At 43.7% G+C, this 23,465-nt stretch overlaps 1 protein-coding gene across 6 annotated transcripts in view; it reads left to right on the top strand.

Moving 5' to 3' along the window:
• The window catches only part of USP42 (ubiquitin specific peptidase 42), a 57,187-nt gene that overhangs the window by 9,236 nt on the left and 24,486 nt on the right, over positions 1–23,465 (top strand). For 2 of the 6 annotated variants that reach the window (XM_070567434.1, XM_070567431.1), the window contains exons 1-4: positions 8,759–8,907; positions 10,255–10,320; positions 13,056–13,305; positions 15,581–15,781. In XM_070567434.1, coding sequence (XP_070423535.1) covers positions 13,065–13,305; positions 15,581–15,781 — 442 coding nt within the window. In that variant the 5' untranslated portion in view covers positions 8,759–8,907; positions 10,255–10,320; positions 13,056–13,064. Of the gene's footprint in view, positions 1–3,551; positions 3,634–8,744; positions 8,908–10,254; positions 10,321–13,055; positions 13,306–15,580; positions 15,782–23,465 lie in introns of those variants that run through there. The other 4 variants (XM_070567432.1, XM_070567435.1, XM_070567429.1 and 1 more) reach the window with 3 other exon arrangements.

Raw genomic sequence — 23,465 nt, 5'->3', positions numbered from 1 at the left:
TAAAGAGTTTGGGAGTTTCCTGTGATATATATATATATGTATATATGCATATACACTTCTTCAACTTGCTTTCATCACTTGATAATATGCCTTATGGAACTTTTTCCACTAGTAGATTCAGAATAGTTTCTTCTCTTTAACTGATCAGTTGTATTCTATAGACCTTTACTATCCAATATGGTGGTCACTAGCCACGTGTGTCTATTGAGCAACCTGAAATGTAGCTGGTGCTGCACGTTTAAATGAATATATTTTGGGCACATTGGATGAAATCAAATATATTACTGAAATTAATTTCACTTTTTAAGAAACTTTTAAAAATACGACTACTAGAAAATTTTAAATTACACGTGTGACTCATATATTATTTTTATTGGACAGCATGGCTATAGACTGCTTATTCAGGGCCCACAAGAGTAGGTTGAGGCCCAGAAAAAAACCAGGGGTCTCAGAAAGGGTAGATCTGTATTGTATGCAATGTATATTTGCCCAGGCCCTCCTTCCTGACGTCCAGATTTTGTAATTCTTACCATATTTCTCCACTCCCCTCATTCAACCTGTGTATATTTCATAGCCTGTTTTAGCTACTCCCTCATTTGTTTCTAATTTTTCAATATTACAAACAATGATACAGTGAACTTACTCTAATCAGAATAATTTAGAGCTGTGCTGTCCAATACAGTAGCCACATGTGGACATTTTAATTTAAATTAATCAAAATTAAATAAAATTAAAAACTTAGTTCCTCAGGCATACCAAGCCACATTTCTAGTGCTCAGTAGCTGTATGTGACTAGTGGCTACCATGTTAGACAGTACAGGACTTTGTCATCATTGCAGAAGGTTCCCCTGGACAGTGCTGGCTTAGAGCTTTAAGAACGTGGATTCTGCCACTCATTAGCTTATGTGATCTTGAACATGTTAACCTCTCTTTGCCTCAGTTAACTCATCTATAAAATTGAAATGCTTATAGTACCTACCTCATGTGGTAGTTGCAAGAATTAAACTAGTTAACACGTGTAAATCTTTAGAAGCAACGTCCGGAACATAATAACTTCTATTTACTGTTAACAATTCCTAATATTATCCTGTTTAAACTCTCTTGAGTCTTGAGTCCACTATCAGACATTGATTGTCATTCTTCCGATCAGAGAAACCCTGAGCCTGGTGGTAGTCTCTTCCTTTGGCATTCTTTACTTTGTTCTATGTTGAGATATTTTTCTGATAAAATTGCGAATTGTTTCCATCCAACAGTCATCAAGGTGAATTAGACATTGAGTTCTCCTTCCCTCGCCTGGTTTTCTCTACCATCTCTGTCTCTGAGTCTCTCCTCTCTGAGTTGTCCCTGTCCTCATTTTGCTTTGCTCATTGCCACTCAACCTGCAGGGCTCGATCTTCTGCAGGGAAGCCTGCTCTGAACTTTCCCCTATTTATCTGTCCCCCTCCACACCACTATGTTGTTTTCTCCCACTCTTACCCCCTGGAATATTGTCATGAATTGCTTAACTGCTTTTTATAAACATCCTGAAAGCTCACTGAGGGCAGGAGCGGTTTGCGACTTACGCATCGTTTCTCTCTCCCTGACTTCCAGAGTAGATGCTAAGTGGACATTTGCTGAATGAATATAATTGTTGAGAGAGGAGCTATATACAGCTTAGTGCTGCGTGTATTAATAAACAGCTTTACTGCTCAGACGAACATTCAAATCATCTTAGTAAGTGCCACAGGAGTCCTGTGCATTTGTAAACTTACTTTAATCTTCATACTATAGGCATTTTATTAAGTTCCAGAAAGAATCTCTTTGGGATCAGTTACTTTTGATTAAAATCTTTACCAGTTAAAGTATAACTGTAGGGGCCGGCCCCGTGGCCTTGTGGTTAAGTTCGTGTGCTTTGCTTCGGCGGCCCAGGGTTTCGCCGGTTCAAATCCTGGGCGCGGACGTGGCACCGCTTGTCAGGCCACGCTGAGGAGGCATCCCACATGCCACAACGAGAGGGACCCACAACTGAAAAAAATGCACAACTATGTACTGGGGGCTTTGGGGAGAAAAAGGAAAAATAAAATCTTTAAAAATAAAAAAGTAGAACTCTTCATTCAGAAGTCTTTCTTTAGGTCCCTTGGCCATGAATTTTAGGTCCTACACATTTTCCAACTGTTTTGTTCCTTAGTATTTTGTTTCAGTTCTTGTGATTAAGATTATTTTTATTATTTTTCTAATTAGGTATTGCTAGTACATAGATTTAAATTGAATTTTTTATTGTGGTAAAATAAATATGAGATTTGCCATTTTAACCATTTTCAAGTGTATAGTTCAGTGGCATTAAGTAAATTCACATTCAAATGACTTTTTGATATTCATCTTTTAAACAGCCACTTTCCTGAAAACTCTTAAATGGATCTCACGTATTTTCTCTTTTTTTCAAATAGATGTGTAATATGCAGATATAGATGTTTGTCTCCATTCTGATGGAAATATCTTGTGTTGATGGTGGTGGTGGGGGCCAACTTCCAGGACCATGTTTAATCACTGTTTAGGGTTGCATTCATTCTTGTTCATGAATTGAACAGGTATGAATTTCCATTATTTAAATCTACGAAATGCTATTTTCCTTATAGGCTCAAGCAGCCAGTTAGATCAATACCTCTCAGGGTTTTTCCTTTGAAATTCAAGTCTACTGAATCAAACTACACACGAAACCTTCTAGTTATCAGCTGTATTATTAGTCTTCATTTTTTTGTACATTTCCAAAAACGAAAGAGTTCCAAAAATGGGACAGACGTTATTTGCTTTCAAATGGCGTTTGCTTCTGAAATCCTGGCATCTTTTTCCTATCCCTTATTTGCCTGGAAAAAAATTCTACTTAATCCTCAAGGACCCATTTCAAGTGTCACCACCTTTGTAAAACTTTTCCTGAATGGCATCTACCTCAGGGTTAAACCCTCCATTACCTCCTAAGCTTTACCTTCCCCCTTTGGTACATTGTCACAATGTGGGGTAACTAATAATGCGTAATTCTGTGTTTCAAACAAAATGGTCTCTGGAAAGGAAGGACAGTATCTCCAATGCATGGTTTGTTCTGGATTCTAAATTAATATTTTGATAACGTTATAATCCAACGTTACTGCAATTTAAAAAATTAAAAATTAAAAAAAAGAATTATCTTAGTCATAGATAATTCTTGCTTGGAAAGCTAAAAAAATAAAATAAAATAAATTGATTAATATTTTGGCAATACGTAAAGGAGTGACTTCAGATCTCTCACCTAAAAGTAAACCAGGTCTAAGATTTGGTGAGCCATGGAATCAGACCTCCTTCACAGGACACAGTGGTCCTCAGAAATCAAATATATCCTTCCTTGAAAACTTTCAGGCTTTAATGTCTTATGTTGGGTTAGGAGGAAGGGGTGTTAATTATCCGTTAGGATAAAGTTGGCTTTGATAAATTAAGCAAGACCTTCTCTTCATGAGAGTCCAAAGCAAGACCCAAAGAACTCAACTAATACATAAAATCCAGAGCTGGAATTTACACGTAGTCTGTCTGTCTCCAAACAGCCTTCCATGATGACTGCATCTCAGGCCAGGCTCCAGGCACAAGTCTATTGAGGGTGTCACCTGAGCACTCTAATAGTGACAGGTAGGTATGCTTTTTCTTTCCTTTCCTCTTCTTTCTTTTTGTGGCAAAATATGGTAGGTACTTCTTGAAACATGCTTTATGACTAATCCATTTTTCAGTGTTTATATTATTTCTTCTTTGTTCATAGCCATTATGAGTAAAATTGGTCAAGGAACCAACGTGACGGTTCTGCCAACTGCCAAGGATGATCATTTGGATATTACATTTGGGAACCAGAGAAATGACCACTGTGGGCCCACTGGACCCACTGAGGGACCTGGGACAGGACCCAATGTATGACTTGACCCCATATATTCTTACCCCCTTAGCAAAAAGGGAGCCGTGTGGGTGCTTTAGGTACCTATCTGTCCGAATTAACTTGGACTCTGTAACCAATAGCCTGGAAATATCTGAGTATTCCTCTTTCCCAGTGTATGGTTACCCAAGTAAATCAAATGGCCAGAGGCCTCTTTGGGGAAGCATTTGAAAAATCACTACTGTGTACCTTTGCCATGGATCTGGCTTCTCTTTTACCGAATGAGTGTTTTGGAACTGAGAACTGGCTCAGGTGGGGAAACTGGGCAGGTGGTTGTGGCTTTTCACTGGGATGCCTGACCTCAGTCTTCTGCACATCCAGATTTTATTCATTGTTGTTACTGCTGTTGAGTCCATTCCAACTCCTAGCGACCCTGTGTACAGGTCTTTTTGCATTATTCTCTCACCTTCCGGCACTGTATCAAACGATGCTCTGCTGCTCTTCGTAGGGTTTTCATGGCCAATTTTTTTGGAAGTGGGTGGCCAGGTCCTTCTTCTTCCTTGTCTGTCTTAGTCTGGAAGCTCCGCTGAAACCTGTCCACCATGGGTGACCCTGCTGGTATTTGAAACACCAGTGGCATAGCTTTCAGCATCACAGCGACAGCATGACAACTGACAGACGGGTCGTGTGGTTCCCTGACTGGGAAACAAACCCGGGCTGTGGTAGTGAGAGAGCCAAATCTTAACCATTAGGCCACCAGGGCTGGTTCCAGATGTTACATGTATACATATATATCCTTTATACAGCATGCCTTTGCTGACTACCCATCTATCTTTCCCAATGTTCTATGTGCATCTCCATGGATCCCTGCAAGTCAGGTGCCCCTATCTGCCATTCTGACCTTGCTGCCCACTACAGCAATCATGCCCCCCTTGCTTCTGATGCATAAGTGCTACCATCCTGCCTCTGTCACTCCAGGATCCTATCACTTCCCCTTGCTACTAGAGAGCCCAGTTCTGTAACAGCATCCCCTATTGTCAGCCCTGACCTACAGAGGACAGCCACCATGGGTTGTCACTGAGTTTCTCAACAAAGATGGTGGTGCCCCCACTTCCCATGGCCTTGATAAACAGAGAGTCTTCCAGGCCCTCTCGTGGCATATAGTCAGCTGGCAGTATCCATTCTAGCATACTCACTTCCTTGAGCCTGTGAACCCCTTCCTCCACGGTCTACCATGGAAATCACAGCATCTCGACTTCACTTAATGGGGCTCATTTCTTTTGCAAAGTACCATCCATACAGGGTATCAGGGCCAGCCCACTCAGGGCCCTTGACAAAGTGTTAGATCTCTACTACGGGAGAGAGCCCCATATCTACAAACTCTCCCGTTTCCCACCTCCCCCTCAATCTAGTCCCCTTGGGATCGATTTCAGGCTTATTTCCAGTTCCTTGTGGTATATATTAACTGAGTCCTGCAGCTCCCTCAACATATAGTCCCCTCTCCTCCCTAAGCAGGCTTAACACTTCCCCAGTCAAGTCAAACTGAGACCGAACTCTAGTGATTGGTTTAGCAGCCAGGGGGCTGTGGGGGCAGCTCCCGAAGGATGCATTGTCTTGAAGGGTACCTGCCTCATTTCATGCTGCTTGTATAGTCTTCAGGCTAGGGAGTGGGAGTGGGCCACTTCTGCAGGCCCAAAGATTTCAGCGGAGTCTGAAGTTCTGCTCTGGTTAGATTCTCATCCCACCTCTTCCTTATTATCAGAGCCCTGACTTGAGTGTTGGAAACAGAGCATGGCTGAGGAGTCAATCATTTCTCAAGTTCTGCTCCTTATAAATGCATCTGAGCCTGGTCCTCAGGACTGTCCACCCTCTGACTGCAGATGATGGTTACAACAGCCTGCTAAGGAGGCCCTCTGGCTTGTGTGCTTTGCTTTACATTGATGACTGATTGCCCGGAGCCAGTCATTTTCCCTTGTGAAAGCATCAGTGGCCACCCAATTTCACAATTCTCTTAACTACTATTTTCCCCACGTCCTCAAACACCAGAGATTGAATAAGCCAACGCATCTCCTTCCAGCCATTTCCCATCCCAGTTCCCACCAGGTGGGAGGCTTACACAGCTGCACAGCTATCAGTGTCCCACCTAGCACCTCAAATCCTATCCTTAGGCTCTGCTTCTCAGGACCATTCCTGGTACTGCCTGTCTTAAGCCAGGCTAGCCAGGCTTAAGACAGAATTCAGGTGCATGTGATATGTTGAGGGAATGCTCTGGGAAGAAAGGGAATGAAGGGAGGGAGACGGTAGGGAAAGGGTTAAGCAAGGATGCAGTCTCAGTGGGAGACGAGCTTCTTGGGATCCCACTGGAGCTCTGGAGCATGAACTGCACCATAAGACTGGTCACAACTTGAGGCCAGGCCATTCTGAACCCCTGCGTCCGTGAGCCATTGATATAGGCTGTAAGGGGGAGGTAGGGGTGGTTACCATCCCATGAGGCAGCTCCCCTTCAGCCGAGAACAGTTGTCAGAAGACTGCTGACAAGAAGGCAGCTGTGGGCTATTAGCAGCTAACACTCCTAGCAGCTGGGAGGGGAATGCATGGGTGCGCCAGGCAGTAAAGGGGATCTGGTTAGGGCATTAACAGCGCCACCGCAGGCTCCCTAAGTGTCTGGAGGTCCTCGGAAAATCTGATTTATTCCTCTTTCATATCTTTTGGTCTTTGATCATGTTATCACCGGGATGGGGATGTGAGGCGCTTCGTGTCAGTTTGCCTCTAGCATAAAGACGGTTTTGGTAAAGGCAACTGGCTAAGTCATCTCCATAGGTCACACAGCTTGTAAGAACAGAGGCAACGTGAAATCTCCAAGGAGCATTCACTTAGCTTAAGCTCTGGTCTGGAGGAAAATGAGTTTCTGGGGCAACTTTGCTTCCCGTCTCAGCCAAAGATCCAGCTGTTTGAAGGCAGGGACTTCCTCATATCCTTTGCAACTTCTCCACTTATGTTGTCAGTTTGCTGTAGTAAGCGGCTGAAACTCTTTAGAGGAAAAGGCTCTCTGTGTTTGCTTTCAAGGCAGGGAGGAAGGTGCAGGGGGTTGTGCAATGAGTCCCCCACCTCCAAAAACCTGTTGTGGGTAGAGAACACTAAGGGATGGTTTTAAAAAAAAAAATCTCCATTCCTGTCCAAGGTTCTCAGGTACTGTATTAAGATGCTTACTGCAGGGGCAGTTTGTCAATCGAATGCAAAATGTTAAATGAAATTAGAAGCCAGACTTCTAATGTGACATCCAAGGGAAGAATTTTGAAATATGTACCACAAGACTCAGGTGAATATTAAGGTTTGGCTCTTTAATTCCTTCTCATTCTGAATCTTATCGTCTGAAAGTGACTTGGAAAAGGCAAGCAAATTGCTGAGTCTCATCCCTATGGCCGTTCTGTTCTTGCAAATCTCTTAGTAGTGTTGAAAGGCTGTGAAGGTGAAATTCCATAACCATTCTTCCTCAGGAACTAAGCTGTGGTGTTAATCCCCAAAGTGGGCGCTGGATTTTGGAGGTGTGAGATTCCCCTCTTCCTTTTTTGTTTCCTCAAGGTACTTCAACGTTCTGCCCCAAACACACAACTGATATCTATCGCAATGACTTCAGTGGTTGCTTTCCTTAATAATAGCGAAATAAGTGCTACCATAAAAGATATGTGCAGTTTGCGGGGTTGGGGGGTGATAAGATTCTGATGGGGGATTCAAGACCGGCTTCAAGGAAGAGGCAGGTAGGACTTCTATAAGCAGATGTAGGAGTGGGTGTTTGTAGGAAAAAGTCTAGTATGGCTGGGACACAAAAGAGGAAGGGAAACTGGAGAGTTCAGTATCAGGCGGAGTTTAGACTATTCTGTGGGCCAAGAAAGTAGCTGAAGGCTCTGAGGAGGGGAGCAACATGTGACCCGTGTTTTTGAAAGATCATCCTGGCCACAGCATGAAGTTGGAAGGGAGTGGAGAGACTAGAAGAACCCAGATGGGCATGGGCGCGGTGAGAGAAGAAAGGTTGCCTGGGGAGGGTCAGGATCACAGCCCCGGGGAAGGTCGGGTGGGCGTGACTCAGTGCAAGGGGTTAGACCACCTGAGGAGGGAGAGACAGAGGGAGGACTCAGGTTAGGACAGGAGACCGCCTTGTCCTTAATCAAAGCAGGGAACCCAACGGGGAGGAGCAGGGTCGTGGTGGAGGGGGGATGCAACGATGAATCAGTTAGTTCTCTGTGCGATCTTGCGGTGGAGACATCCAGTAGGCGTCTGGGAGCATGGACCTGGCCCTCGGGAGCAAGATGTAGTCTAGCTGCCTCCAAAAGACGGGAATGCTCGGATCTGAGATGCAATCGGGGCGGGATGGGCGGGGGTCTGCCTTTTCTGGAGCCAGGTTGAAAATTCTCCGCTTCCCGGAATACACAGCTGGCGCTCCTGGCTCGCTAGGCCGAGGGACGAGCGCCGCAGTTGTAGTTGCGAAGCGCGCGCGAAGGAGGTCTTCCCGGAGCCGCGTCCATTTGGGGGGTCCCAGGCGCCCCGCGTCTGGTGTCCGCCGCGCGGGCCGCAGGGTTACCTCGGGCCTCCAGCCGCCCTGCTGGCTGCAGCCGCGCCGCGCCGCGCGGGCCGCTCCCGCCGACCGCTCCGGGCAGGACCACCCCGGCCCACGCCGCGCGGCGCCGGCTCCGCCAATCAGCGCGCTCCTCCCGCGGCGCGCCAGTGACGCGCGCGCCAGCCTGCGCCCGCGGCGCTTTGGCGACGGCCCCTCCCGCGCTCGCCCGGCCCGTTAGCTGCGCGCCGCGCCTCTTGTGCGACGGCCCCTGGGCGGCGGCGCGTGCGGGCGCGGCCCTGGCGCGCCCCCTGGCGGCCCGGCGGGGCGCGGCGGGCGCGGCGCTGACCCGGAGGCGGCGGCGGCGGTGCCCGGATGGAGGCACGTCATTGTCCCCCGCCGGGCGGCTGGGCTGTGTGCGGCGGCGGCGGCGGCGGCGGCGGCGGCGGCGGCCGAGGGGGATGGAGCGAGCGCCGAGCCGGGTCAGGTAAGCTCCCGCCTCCTTCCCGCCTGCCGCCGGCCGGCGTGGGGCCCGCGGAGCGCCCCGCTCGCCTGGGCCGCAGCTGGCCCGGCCGCCCGGCTGCCGGCGCGGCCCGCCGGGGGCTGGCGCGGCCCCTCGCCCGCCGCCCCCTCCGCAGCCGCGGGCCGCCCGGGACCCCGCCGCGCCGGTGGCAGCGCCGCCGCCGCCGGCCGGGCCAGGCCGCTGGGGAGGGGGCGGCGGCCGCGGCGGCCGGGCGCCCGGAGAGCCGGGCTGCGCGGGGAGGCCGGACCCCCCTGGTTGCCATGGACACTGCCCTGCACCCCCACCCGGCCCCTGCCCGCCCCCTCGGCCCGTGGGCCCGGCCCGGCGGGCGGCTCCGGGGCGGCCTGGCCGGCACGGGTCCGCCCGGGGTGGGCGTGTGCCGGCCGCCGGCCGCCGAGCCCGGCGTCCCCGGGCCGCCCCCCGCGTGGCTGCCACCTCCCGCCCCCGAGCTCCCCTCGCAGCCCGGGGCTCGCCTCCCGCCCCCGCTCCACCCCCCGGAGAGACAAACTTTCCCACCCGGGCGCCCCTCCCCGCCCGGCGCGCCGGTCCGCCCGCGCGGGGCCGTCCACCTGGCTCCTCCGCCGAGCGTCCGAGTTCCCCGCGCCGGCCGCCGGGCGGAGCGGGCACCCTCGGCGGGGGGAGGAGAGGGGCCGGCCGGCCGGCCCCCGCGGCGCGTCCCCGACAGCGTGTGCGCCCCGATCGCGGTCTTTATCCTCGGGGCACGAAGAGCCAACTTACCTGGAGGGGTTGGGGGGGCGGAGAGGGAGATCGATTTCAGACGTTTGAAATGAAAATTTGACGGGACGGAAGTTTTACAATCTGGGACTTTAACCTCGCCGTGCTGAATGCAGTTGAGATTACTTTTGTTGAATAGCTCTTTTATATTCAGGGAGGCCTTAGGGCTTACTTGTTTATGGGAAAACATGTTGGTCATTTAAAGTAAATACACTCAAATAACAGTAATACTGGTTGGAAAACTGTTTTCGTTAACGCCTCTCTTTCAAGGTAACAGCGGTACTGCGGGTTCTCACGCGTGCATCTTTGTAGCGTCTCAAAAAAATTTCGACTTGTATGTTTTAAACATAATTCTACTCCTTTGACTGTGTTACTCATTCAGAGGGCACAGAGGTATGAATAATCGGTTTCACCTAATTGTTTTTATTTAGGTTTCACTTTCTTTTTTATGTCATTGAATTAAGTCTGCAATGTCTGATTTGTAAAGGCTTAAGGCTAGTCCGTTTTGTTTACTTAGAAAGGATTGAAATCAAGGTTGTGTCTTTTTAAAGCTTGTGTGTTTTTCTCTTAAAATAGAGATGCTACAAGAATGTGGGTTACGTTGTTTATGAAGAAGCAGAGTGTAACAGTTTCTTTTTACAGGTATTGATACTATTACCTTAATGTATGTGGTGTGTGTGGCGTGCCACAATGTTTAAAGAGAGAGATACTTTTTAAAACATGAAAAAGAATATTGCATTCTAGCATCTGGTAGAAATACCAAGGGAGAAATAACATATAAGAGGCTGAGGCTTATAAGATTTTTGAATAAAAGGTTGTACTTAAATCAAAGGAAACACTTGTGAAGTCAATTTGTCTCATTCCTGCACACACGTCCAGCCTTGACCATGTACTGGGTTTTTTTCAAACATGCTTTTGTAACTTTTTGTATATCTCTCATCAGAAGATGTTGAGAGGAACTTTTAACTGTTTGTTGAAATAGTTGCTTAAAAGTCCTGAGATTTATAACAGTGATGTTCAGAAGCTTTACTGAGAGTAAAAAGCGTGTAACGGTATGAATCCTAGGTCCTATACAGCACTGTTTGTTTTCTAGAAAGGTTTCGTCTCTGTAGTAGATGGAATTTAGTCTGACACCTGATGGTTTTACAGTAAGATTTCATTGGCTGAATATACAAATGAAGACGAACGCATGGTTTTCCCAAAGTCATAATGCTATATGGTTATTTATTGACTGAGTTATATGCTTTCCTTAATTGTTTTCATTTAAGAATTCCTCCCCGCCTCCGCCCCCCCTCCCCAAAAGGCAATTGAAGCAAGTAAAATGGTTTTATTCGGTCATTTGTTAATGATTGTCCTGAAGGGATGTTTATCCCGGGGAAATCAAGGTTTTTGCTAGTTAATGTTGTTGTAAGTCAGGCTAGATTAACTTTTCCTTGTTACTCTCTTTTGGCTTTCTTTTTCTTTTGCTTTTCCTCCTCCTTCCTCCTGCTCTTTCGTTTTCTTACTCTTGCCTCCACACTGTTTCATAATTTCTTTTGACTGTTAGATGAGGAAAGTGTAAACTTTATTTGATAATATGGCTCAAGCTTTCTTCCTGAATGAAGGTCCTGTGTCTTAGATTGACTTAAAATTTCAGTTCAGTTTTTCTTATTTTATTAATTAACATCTACTTTTCTGTTTCTACATAAGATTCCAAAAAATTTCTTAAGGTTGAGCTTTTTAGGGGCTGGTAAGCATACCTTAATTCCAAATTACAACCAAATTGGGGCTTTTTTAAGAAACCTCATTGTGAGCAGACAGTGCATTCTTTGAGCTGGTTGTGTACATGGATATTTATTATCCTTTTACTTTACTGTGTTGCATATCTTTTAAAACAAGTTTTAAAAGGTTGTTCCTACTTCAGAGTTTTTTAAGGATTAAATGAGATACTGTATATAAATCACTCAGGACAAGCAGGTGCTAAAAGCCAGCACTAGTTGCCTCCTATCTCCAGAGTTCATTCATTTGTTCAACACATGGGTGGAAAGCCTTCTCTCTGCCAAGTCAGGGATATCAATGGGAGCAGGATGGAGAGCAGCAAATAAAACTGCTGTGGAGTATGTGCTCAAGGGCTACCGTAGAAATCAGCACAAGGTGCCTTGGGAGCTTCTCAGAGGGCTTCTCACCCAGTCTGGGTGGGAGGGGGTCGAGGGAAGCGTCTCAGAGAAAATGAATTTTACACTGAGAAGTGGAAGTGTTAATTGCCCAGAGGTGGGAGGATGGAAGAGAGTTAGGTAGAAAAGAATAGCGTGTGCAGAGCCCCGAGAGAGCAGGTGGGGAGGGAACAGAGGGAATGTACAGAGGGGTTCCTAGGCCAGGCGCTGTCTAGTCAGCGGGTTGGGGTGTTGTGCCGGGGCATACCTGGAAGGCATCTGCAGAGGGCGGGCATACAGTGTGGTTGCCACTGGGCCATTTTGGAACCATTCCTGAAAGTAGTCTATTGGCTAGGTTGGTGTAGCCAGAAGCAACCCCCACTGGGAATGTTGGACCTGGTGCCTAGTCCCAGTTGCCGACTAGTTTGGGTTATAGTTGTTCCGTTTTATAGACCCTGCAGATTCTGTCCCATCTCTCATAGGTCCATTATGAAAATTAAAGAAATTCACGTGTGTTCAGTCGTGAACGCAATGCTCAGTACATGGAAAATGCTCAATTAGTGGTAACCCTAAGATTTTAAAACAGGATTCAGAGAGAAAATTATAATGAAGTAGTTTTATAACATGTATTTGTGTTCAAGCTTGATGTCAGTAATGTCTTAGGGGCTTCATTTAAGAAGTCATATATGCCAAGTAAATGGACCTCTTCAGAAAAATGTGTTTCAAAGGTGAGACTTCCTGTATTTTAAATAATGTTGTTTTGGACTTTAAGCTCAAAATTAAAGCTAGATTTTCTCTTCATGTAGTTGAGACTTTTCCCTGAGGACTTATGTATCAGTTGAAAATTGAGTCAAATGTATTGGTGCATTTCACGTTCTAGTTTTAAGCAATAGAAAGAAAAAAATACAGGTACTTGGCAAATGTATAGCATTGGAAATTGAAGGTGCCTGATTGTACACTGAAATGTCAGATTTTTAGGGGGTATAGGATAGAATGAGAAGATCTAATCAAGTACTTCGTTGAAGATTTTATAGTTGAAAGTTGTTGACATGTTCACATTACTACAATGCCACATGTCCCAGAGAAATGATTACAAGGTTAAAAAGTACTGTTGCTTTTGTATTTGGGTGATTTTTTTGAAAACAATGAAAAATGGCTAGGATGATTTTCCAGGATCTAATGGGAGAATAAGTGGGCTGCATTTCTCACCTTATGAAACAAATGTGTGCTTTTTGTCTTTTGCAGAACTGAACAATGACCATAGTTGACAAAGCTTCTGAATCTTCAGACGCATCAACCTGTCAGAATCAGCCTGGCAGTTCTGAGGCAGTCTCACCTGGAGACATGGATGCAGGTTCTGCCGGCTGGGGTGCTGTGTCTTCGTTAAATGATGTTTCAAATCACACGCTTTCTTTAGGACCAGTACCTGGTGCTGTAGTTTATTCAAGTTCATCTGTACCTGATAAATCAAAACCGTCACCACAAAAGGATCAAGGTACTGTTTTTGAGAGTCACCACAAGAAACTCCTGTGTAAATGCCGTCGGTGGGCTGCTGGTTTCAGAGAGGGCTTGTTTTACAAGATGTGTTGCCACCTGAGTTGCCAGCAGAGTCACATTATCTGACTGGCTTCATTTTCCTCTGCAGCTTGTTTGTGATTAACATATGTATCATAACAGGGTAGATTATTTTTAGTGACTATAATATTTGTAGTTTCTTTTATTCCTATTTTTTGAAAGATAAACTTTGTCTTGATGAGAATTGAGATGGGCAAGCATTTTAACTTGTCAGTTAACTATATAGTTCCCTAAGTAGATGTCTGTCCTAAAAATGTAAAGACGTTTTTAAAAATGATTGCCCTTGGGGCCGGCCTGGTGGTGTAGTGATTAAATTTGCATGCTCCACTTTGGCTGCCTGGGGTTCACAGGTTCAGACTCCGGGTGTGGATCTACACACTGCTCATCAAGCCATGCTGTGGCGGCATCCCACATACAAAACAGAGGAAGATTCGCACAGATCTCAGCTCATTGACACTCTTCCTCACCCCCCCCCCCAAAAAAAAACAAGGTTGCGTTTGACAAATGGGCTCAAACCAACTGTTTTGGAGAGTTTTTACCTGTTAAAATCATCTGTAGTAATAAAGCTCTTTGAAAGAGAACAGATGATGTAAATGTTACACTTGTTGAAACTATTTAGACATGGTTACACTTGTTAAAACGCATCCAGATAAATAAGACATTGATTCTACAGTTGGTACTTCTAAGACTTTTGGATTTGGAAGCTTTGAAAGAAAAATAAAATAGATTAGTTACTGCTCGGAACGTCATTTGGCTTAGAATAATTTGGCCCTTTTATTGTTTTGAGTCCTCTTAGTAAGTGTGATGTTATGATGTGGGAGTGGGTGGTGTGAATTGATAAAGGTGTTTTGGGCGGGGGAGTTTGTATCACCAAACAAACAGTTTAATTGACTGTTAGACGTAGAGGCTAAAGACCTTCACCATCAGGCCTTTCCCGTGGGATGTCTTACACACTCCAGCCTCTTGTCGTGTTGCTGGGGCTCCTCTTCCCCCCAGGACTCAGCTCACATCGCCCCGCCTTGCCCTTTTTGGGGCCCTTCTCCCATTCAACACACTCATTTCCCTTTTCTTAATTTTGCTCTCCCTTTCCCACCAAGCGGAAGCCTGGCTTTGCATACATAAATGCTCATTAATATCTCTATTAAAATACAGAGCCATCTATTGGGCATGCCAGCCTTCAGTAGCACCAAGGAACTGACACTTTTGAAAAAGTAGTCTTGCTGTGGGTGATTTTGAACTTTCCTAAATAAGTTGTTTTTTGAGCTTCACCTGAGTTCTGTTAGCATAATTGTCATTAATAATTTGTTTCTAAGTCTTAAAAATAGGTAAAACACCTTTTAGACCATGTATAGTATATTTATGAGTGTGTATAGTGGTGCCCTGGGTACAGAGCCTGTTTCCTTACTGGTAAAACGAGGAGGATGTCACTACCAACTCTCAGCATTGAGCCTGTCTGACAGCTGGTAAGAACCAAAGAAGTGAGGTGATGGTGAGGATGACAGTGATGGTGCTGGAGCTAGATAGAAGCATCCATAGCAAACGTTTTTGGGAATTGACGTATCCTGCGCTTTTTATTGCTTGTGTTGCTGTTTATTTTTTTAAAGCTTTCTATTATGAAAATTTTTACGTACATATGAAAGAGTAATTATAATGAACACTCGCGTACCCATCAGTCAACTCTGGCTTTTGTCAACTCATGGCCAATAATACCTCCACACATTCCTTTCCCCTGTCCCCATCATTTTAAAGCAAATCCAAAACTTCACATTTTATCTATAAATATTTTAGTGCATATATCTAAAGAATTCTTTTCTAAAAATTAAAACATCTTTATATTAAAAATCTAGTCAATGTTCAAATTTCGCTGGTTGTCACATAATTATTTTTAACAGGTGACTCTTGAAATCAATGTCCAAACAAAATCTATGCTTTGTATCTTGTGGATGTCTTTTAAGTTTCTTTTAATTTGTAATCCCTCCTCCTTTTTGTCCTTTAAATTTATTGAAGAAACCCATTTAGAGTTTCCCACATCCTGGGCTCTATCTTTTAAAATGTCCCTTTCTCCCGTGTATTTCTGGTTAGCTAGTAATAAGATTTAGAATCGTGATCGGATTCAAGTTTGATGTGTTGCCACTTCTTTAGCTTCAGAAGCACGCAAAGCTTTGTTTTTAAATATTTGTTGTTCATTTTTCTAGCCCTAGGTGATGGCATTGCCCCTCCACAGAAAGTTCTTTTCCCATCTGAGAAGATTTGTCTTAAGTGGCAGCAGACGCATAGAGTTGGAGCTGGGCTCCAGAATTTGGGCAATACCTGTTTTGCCAACGCAGCATTGCAGTGTTTAACTTACACACCGCCTCTCGCCAATTACATGCTATCGCACGAACACTCCAAGACATGTAAGTGTTCTGTTATGTTATGTGTATAGTGTTGTGGTGTGCTAACCTACTTTCATTTTTTCCTCCGAAATGAAAGTGAAGGATTAAGCCCAGAATTCTCTGGTCACTAAGGAGTTGGTTTGTTCTTTTAGAAACCATGGAAGAAGACTCTTAAGATTTGTATTCTGGTTGCATAAAAAGCATTTTGCACCTAATTTGACCTGTGAAGTTGTTTTCAAAGAAACGTATTTTATCAGCATTTGGCATTTCTGAAGCCCCTGCTGGCTTTCTACACTTGCTAAAAAATGCAACATAAATGTCTGCCGCCAACAGCTTGGGACAAGCAGGGTTAAGAAATCCTGCCTCTGCTGGCATCCATCCTGTGCTCTGGGGCTTGGTTCACCCACAGGCTTGTAAGCCTTAGTGGAGAGGAGCCTCTTGCTGCTGCCCCCAACCTCCTGGAAATTCATCCAGGACTTCCCTTTAGCTGTGAGAGCTCAGTTTTCAACCTAAAGGGCAGGAAATCAGTTAAAACATATTATGTCTTTAATTAGGTGAAAGCCAACTCAGTGGTTGACAAGTGAAATTCAGAATTTAGAACATATCTGTTTTTTGAGGTTTTGACCTTCTGCATCTCTTGTAAATATCCTTCATCCTTGATAAATGAAACCTCCCTATTCTTTGATCTGCGTTGCTGCTCAGATTTGTGTGTATGTTCAGGTGCTATTCACTAATTATCAGGGTGAAAACCCCTTGGTTTCTTTTTGCATAGTTCTTTACTTAATGGAGAATTTAAACTAGTTCTTTTAAAACTCACCCTCCCCCCCAGCAAAGAGCAAAATAATGCTTGTGAAGATTTTGGAAAGTACAGAAAAATTTAAAGAAACCAAAGGAAAGTCACCTGTGTCTCCCTGCCTAGAGGCGTTTGTTAAGCCAAGGGGTTCAAGTTACAGAGTGAACCTTCTTCTTTTCGAGGAAGATTAGCCCTGAGCTAACTTCTGCCAATCCTCCTCTTTTTGCTGAGGAAGGCTGGCCCTGAGCTAACATCCGTGCCCATCTTCCTCTACTTTATACATGGGACGCCTGCCACAGTATGGTGTGCCAAACGGTTTCATGTCTGCACCCGGGATCCAAACCGGTGAACCCAGGGCTGCCGAAGCAGAACGTGTGCACTTAACCGCTGCGCCACCGGGCCGGCCCCAGAGTGAAGCTTCTGTTCGCCCTCATCTCCTCCCTTTCTAAGTCCATAATTCATTCCCCACGGACAGCTTTCCTATCACTTCTGCACTTTTAATGAAAGTAGGGTGTGGATGAATACCCAGGACTGGCACCTGGACATCGAGAGGGAGCACCAAGACCAAAATTCAGAAGCTCCAGGTGTCCAGGGTTAGGTGCCTATCTTTTATGCTACTGGTAGTTTTCTTTCTCTCCCTCTCCCCCTCCCCCCTCACCCCCACCCTCCTTTCTTTCCTTCCTTTCTTTCCTTTTCTTTCTTGCTTTCCCAGCTTTACTGAGGTATAATTGATATACAGTAAATTGCGCATATTTAAAATATACAATTTGATGCATTTTGATTGTATACACCCATGAAACTATCACCACAGTTAAGATAATGAGCATGTTCATCGCCCCCTAAAGTTTCCCAGCACTCCTTTGAAATCACTGCCTTCCACCCCTTCCTGCCCCTCATCCCCTTCACCGCAGGCAATCACTGGTATGCTTTCTGTCTACTATAGATTAGTTTGTATTTTCTAGAATGTCATATAAGTTGAATTATACAGTATATGTTCTTATATTGCCTGGCTTTTTTCACTCAGCACTATTATTTCAACATTATTCCATGTCGGTGCATGTATCAGTAGTTAATTTTTATTGCTGAGTAGTATTCCATTGTATGGATATACCACAATTTGTTTCTCTGTTCACCTATTGATGGACATTTGTGTGGTTTCCCTTTTTGGGCCATCACAAATTAAGCTGCTATGAACATTAGTAAACAAGTCTTTGTAAGGCCATGTTCTCATTTCATTAGGTAAATATCTAGGAGTAATACGGCTTGGTCCTATAGTGTGTGTGTGCTTAATCTTGATAGTTCCAAACTATTTCCCAAAGGAATTGTGCTATTCTACTCTCCCACCAGCAGCGAATTCAAGTTCCATTTGCTCCATATCTCCCCTAATAGTTGGTGTGGTCAGTCTTTTCAATTTTAGGCATTCTGATATGTGTGTAGTATAGTAGTATCTTACTGTGGTTTTGATTTGCACTTCTCTAATGAATAATAATGTTGTGCATCTCTCCAGGTGGTATTTGCCATCTGTGTATTTGCTTTGCCTGTTCCTATCTTCTACCTGATTTAAAGCTGGGTGGTTTTCTTATTGTTGAGTATTGAGAGTCGTTTACGTATTCTGGATAGAAATCCTTTATCAGATATGTAATTTACAAGTATTATCTCCCAGTCTGGACAAAATATTCTCTTACACTGTCTTTTAAAGGACACATTTTTAGTTTTGACGAATTCCACTTCATTATTTATTTTCTTATCAATTGTGCTTTAGGTGTTGTATTAAGAAATCTTTGCCTAACCAGAGGTTACAAGGATTTTTTTCTGGAAGTGTTATAGTTTTAGCTTTTATATTTACGTCCACAATATATTTTGAGTTAATTTTTATTTGTGGTGTGAAGAATGGATCGAAGTTCATGTTTTTCAATATGCATATCCAATTGTTCCAGCACTATTTGTTCAGAAGATAGTCCTTTCTTCGCTGAACTGTCTTTGCAACTTTATAAAAAATCAGTTGGCCATATCCATCTGTTACACTGGTCCACTGTCTATCTTGACGACACCGTAACACAGTGTCTTGATTACTGTATATTTAAAAGTTTTGAAGTGAGGTAAGTCCTCCAACAACTTCTTTTTCAAACTTTTTTTGGCCATTCTTGGTCCTTTGCCTTTCCAAATGAATTCTGGAATCAGTTTGTCAATTTCTATAAAAACGCTTCCTGGGACTTTGATTGGGGTTGCATTGAATCCATCAATCAGTTTGGGATGAATTGACATCTAAACACTATTGTCTTCTGACCCGCAAACAAAGTATACCTCTCCATTTATTTAGATTATCTTTAATTTTTCTTAGCAATGTTGTATAGTTTTCAATATACAGGTATAATGTGCACATTTTAAATCAGATCTATCCCTACGTATTTCATATTTTTGAAAGCTGTTATAAGTGGTAATATTTTTTGAATTGCAATTTCTGATTGTTTATTGCTAGCATATAGAAATGCAGTTGAGTTTTTGGTATTGATCTTATATCTTGCAACCTTGCTAAACTCACTTCTTAATTCTAGTAGTGTTTTTTAAAAAAAGATTCCTTAAGATTTTATGGAGACAATCATGTGATCTGTGAATAAGGAAAATTTTAGTTCTTAATTTCCAGTGTGCATGCTCTTTATTTCTTTTTCTTGCTGTAATGCATGTGCCGGTACCTCCATTACAGTGTTGAATAGATGTGAGCCTTCAGTGGGTCCTAATCATTTTGCTGGTGGATGGTCTTGTTCGATGTTGGTGGCTGCTGACTGATCAGAGTGGTGGTTGCTGAAGGTTGGGGTGGCTGTGGCAATTTGTTAAAGTAAGACAGGAGTGAAGTTTGCCGCATAAATTGACTCCTCCTTTCCTGAACAAGTTCTCTGTAGCACATGATGCTGTTTGATAGCATTTTACCTACAGTAGAACTTCTTTTGAAATTGGAGTCAGTCCTCTCAAACCCTGCCACTGCTTTATCAACTAAGTTTATGTCGTATTCTAAATCCTTTGTTGTCGTTTCAACAATCTCCACAGCATTTTCACCAGGAGTAGATTCCAGCTCAAGAAACCACTTTGCTCATCCATAAGAAGTAATTCACCATCTATTAAAGTTTGATCATGAGATGGCAGCAACTCACTCACATCTCCAGGCTCCACTTCTAAATCTAGTTCTCTTGCTCTTTCCACCCCCCCTGCAGTTACTGCCTCTGCTGAAGTCCTCAACCCCTCAAAGTCATCCATGAGGGTTGGAATCAACTTCTTCCAAACTCCTGTTAATGTTGATTTTGACCTTTTTCCATGAATCACAAATATTCTTTTTCTTTTTTTGAAGATTGGCCCTGATCTAACATCTGTTGCCAATCTTCTTTTTTTTCCTTCTTCTCTCCAAAGCCCCCCAGTTTATTCTTGTATATTCTAGTCATGAGTGCCTCTGGTTGTGCTGTGTGGGATGCTGCCTCAGCATGGCCTGTCGAGCAGTGCCATGTCCACGCCAAGGATCTGAACCGGCAAAACCCTGGGATGCTGAAGTGGAGCACCCGAACTTAACCACTCAGCCACGGGGCCAGCCCCACAGATATTCTTAATGGCATCTAGAATGGTGAATCCTCTCCAGATGGTTTCAGTTTACTTTGCCTAGATCCATTGAAGGAATCACTATCTATGGCAGTCATAGCCTTATGAAATGTATTTCTGAAGTAGTAAGACTTGAAAGTCAAAATGACTCCGTGATCCATGGGCTGCAGAATGGATGTTGTGTTAGCAGGCATGAAAACATTAATCTCATTGTACATCTCCATCAGAGCTCTTGGTGACCAGGTGCATTGTCAATGAGCAGTAATATTTTTAAAGGAATTTTTTTTCTGAGCAGTAGGTCTCAACAGCAGTAAATATTCAGTAAACCATGTTGGAAACAGATGTGCTGTCATCCAGGCTTTGTTGTTCCATTTACAGAGCAAGGCAGAGTAGATATAGCTAATTCTTAAGGACTCTAGGCTTATTCAGAATGGTAAATGAGCATTGGCTTCAACTTAAAGTCACCAGCTGCCTTAGAGTGTCAGCCTGTCTTTTGAATCTTTGAAGCCAGGCATTGACTTCTCCTGTCTAGCTAGGAAAGTCCTCGATGGCATCTTCTTACGACATAAGGCTGCTTTGTCTCCTCTGAAAATCTATTGGTTAGTGCAGCCACCCTCAGCAATGGTTTTAGCTGGATCTTCTGGGTAACTCGCAGCTTCTGCATCAGCACCTGCTGCTTCATCTCACACTTTTATGTCATGGAGACGGCTTCTTTCCCTAAACCTCATGACCCAACCTCTCCTAGTTTCAAACTTTTCTTCTGCAGCTTCCTCACCTCTCTCAGCCTTCAGAGAATTGGAGAGAGTTAGGGTCTTGCTCTGGATTAGGTTTTGGTTTAAGAGAATGTTGTGGCTGGTTTGATCTTCTGTCCAGACCACTCAAACTTTCTCCATATCAGCAATGAGCCTGTTTCGCTTTCTTTTCATTCATATGTTCATTGGAGTAGCACTTTTAATTTCCTTCAAGAACTTTTCCTTTGCGTTTGCAACTTGGCTAATTGTTTGGCGCAAAAGGCCTAGGTTTTGGCATATCTTGCCTTTCAGCATGCCTTCCTCACTAAACTTAATCATTTCTAGCTTTTGATTTAAAGTGAGAGACGCGCCACTCTGCCTTTCATTTGAACACTTAGAGGCCATTGTAGGGTTATTAATTGGCCTAATTTCAGTATTTTGTGTCTCAGGAAATAGGGAGGCCCAAAGAAAAGGAGAGACAGGAATGACTAGTCAGGGGCCGACCCGGTGGCGCAGCAGTTAAGTGCGCACGTTCTGCTTCTCGGTGGCCCAGGGTTCGCTGGTTCGGATCTTGGGTGCGGACATGGCACTGCTTGGCACACCATGCTGTGGCAGGCGTCCCACATATAAAGTAGAGGAAGATGGGCACGGATGTTAGCTCAGGGCTAGTCTTCCTCTACAAAATAAGAGGAGGACTGGCAGTAGTTAGCTCAGGGCAAATCTCCCTCAAAAAAAAATCGTTAAAAAAAAAAGGAATGGCTAGTCAGTGGAGCAGTCAGAACACACATCATTTATCGATTCAGTTTGCTGTCTTATATGGTCGCAGTTTGTGGCACCCCAAAACAGTTACAATAGGAGCATCAAAGATCACTGATCACAGATCACCATAACAAATATAATAATAATGAAAAAATTTGAAATATTGTGAGAATACCAAAATGTGACACAGAGACACGAAGTGTGCAAATGCTGTTGGAGAAACGGTGCTGAAAGACTTGCTCAATGCAAGTTGCCACAAGCCTTCAATTTGTGAAAAACACACTATCTGCAAAGCACAATACAGCAAAGTACAATAAAATGAGGTATGGCTGTATTTTGAAGCTCTGTCATTTAAGATTATTATGACCTCTTGCTGAACCGACCTATTTATAATTTATGAAATTATCCTCTTTATCCCAAATAATATGCTTTGCTCTGAAATATACTTTGAGATAAATAGAGCCGTTCCAGTTTTCTTATGAGGAGTGTCAGCATGGTGTATCTTTCGTCCATCTTTTTTACCTTTAATCTATTTGTATCTGTGTTTAAAGTGGGTTTCTTGTAAACAGTGTATAGTTTGGTCTTGTTTTTTAACCCAATCTTACAGTCTCTGCCTTTTATTTTTGGATGTAAATAATTTTTATTTAAGGAGATTAAGATTGGACTTAAATTCACCGTCTTGCTATTTGTTTTCTATTTGTCCCGTTTATTCTTTGTTCCTTTTTCATCTTTTTCTGCCTTCTTTTGCATTGAGTAATTTTATGATATTATTTAATCTCCTTTATGGGCATATTTTCTAGAACTTTCTTTTCTTTTCTTTTTCTTAGTGGTTGCTTTAGGGCTTACAGCATACATTTTTAATAACTTATCACAGTTCACCATCCAATAATATTCCACTTCTTGTGTAACATAAGAACTGTATGACAATGTGCTTTCATCTTCCCTCTCTTGACATTCTTGCTATTTTCTTATGTTTTGTTTTTACCTATTTTAACCACATACTACGTTGTTGTGTTATTTTTGGTTTAAATAAATTTTATGAGTTTTGCTTTATTAGTTGAAGGTCTCTTTAGGGGCCGGCCCGGTGGCACAGTGGTTAAGTGCACACATTCTGCTTAGGCGGCCTTGGGTTCACCAGTTCAGATCCTGGGTGGGGACATGGCACCGCTTGGCAAGCCATGCTGTGGCAGGCGTCCCACATATAAAGTAGAGAAAGATGGGCACGGATGTTAGCTCAGGGCCAGTCTTCCTCAGCAAAAAGAGGAGGATTGGCAGTAGTTAGCTCAGGGCTAATCTTCCTCAAAAAAAAAAAAATTTATATTTACCTACTCATTTACCATTTCCACTGCTTTTAATTCCTTTATGTAGATCCAGATTTCCCTCTGGTATTTTTCCTTATGCCTGCATGACTTGCCCTGTTGCTGGTGATGAACTCTGTTTTTTTGGGTTTTGTTCTAGGTATGTGTTTTCTTATTTTTTATTTTCGGTCTGAAATGTCCATCTTTTGCCATTTTAAAAACTTTTGAGGTAATTGTAGATTCACACGTAATTGTAAGAAATAACACAGACATCCCATACACCTTACCCAGTTTCCCCCAGTTTTAACACAATAGTTCAATATCTCAACCAGGATATTGACATTGATAGAGTCGGGATACGGAACATTTCCATCACTACAGGGTCCATCATGTTTCCCTTTTATGGCGAAGCCCACTTCTCTTGTGCCCCTACCTCCTCTTAACCCCTGGAACCACTAATCTGCTTTCCATTTCTATAATTTCATCCTTTCAAGAATGTTATACATATATATATAATTATGCAATATGTAACCTTTGGA

This window comes from Equus przewalskii, chromosome 12 (genome assembly GCF_037783145.1).
Source record: "Equus przewalskii isolate Varuska chromosome 12, EquPr2, whole genome shotgun sequence".
Lineage (NCBI taxonomy): Eukaryota > Metazoa > Chordata > Mammalia > Perissodactyla > Equidae > Equus > Equus przewalskii.
The sequence above is the reverse complement of the archived record's forward strand: the minus strand, read 5'-3'. Positions and strand labels throughout refer to the sequence as shown.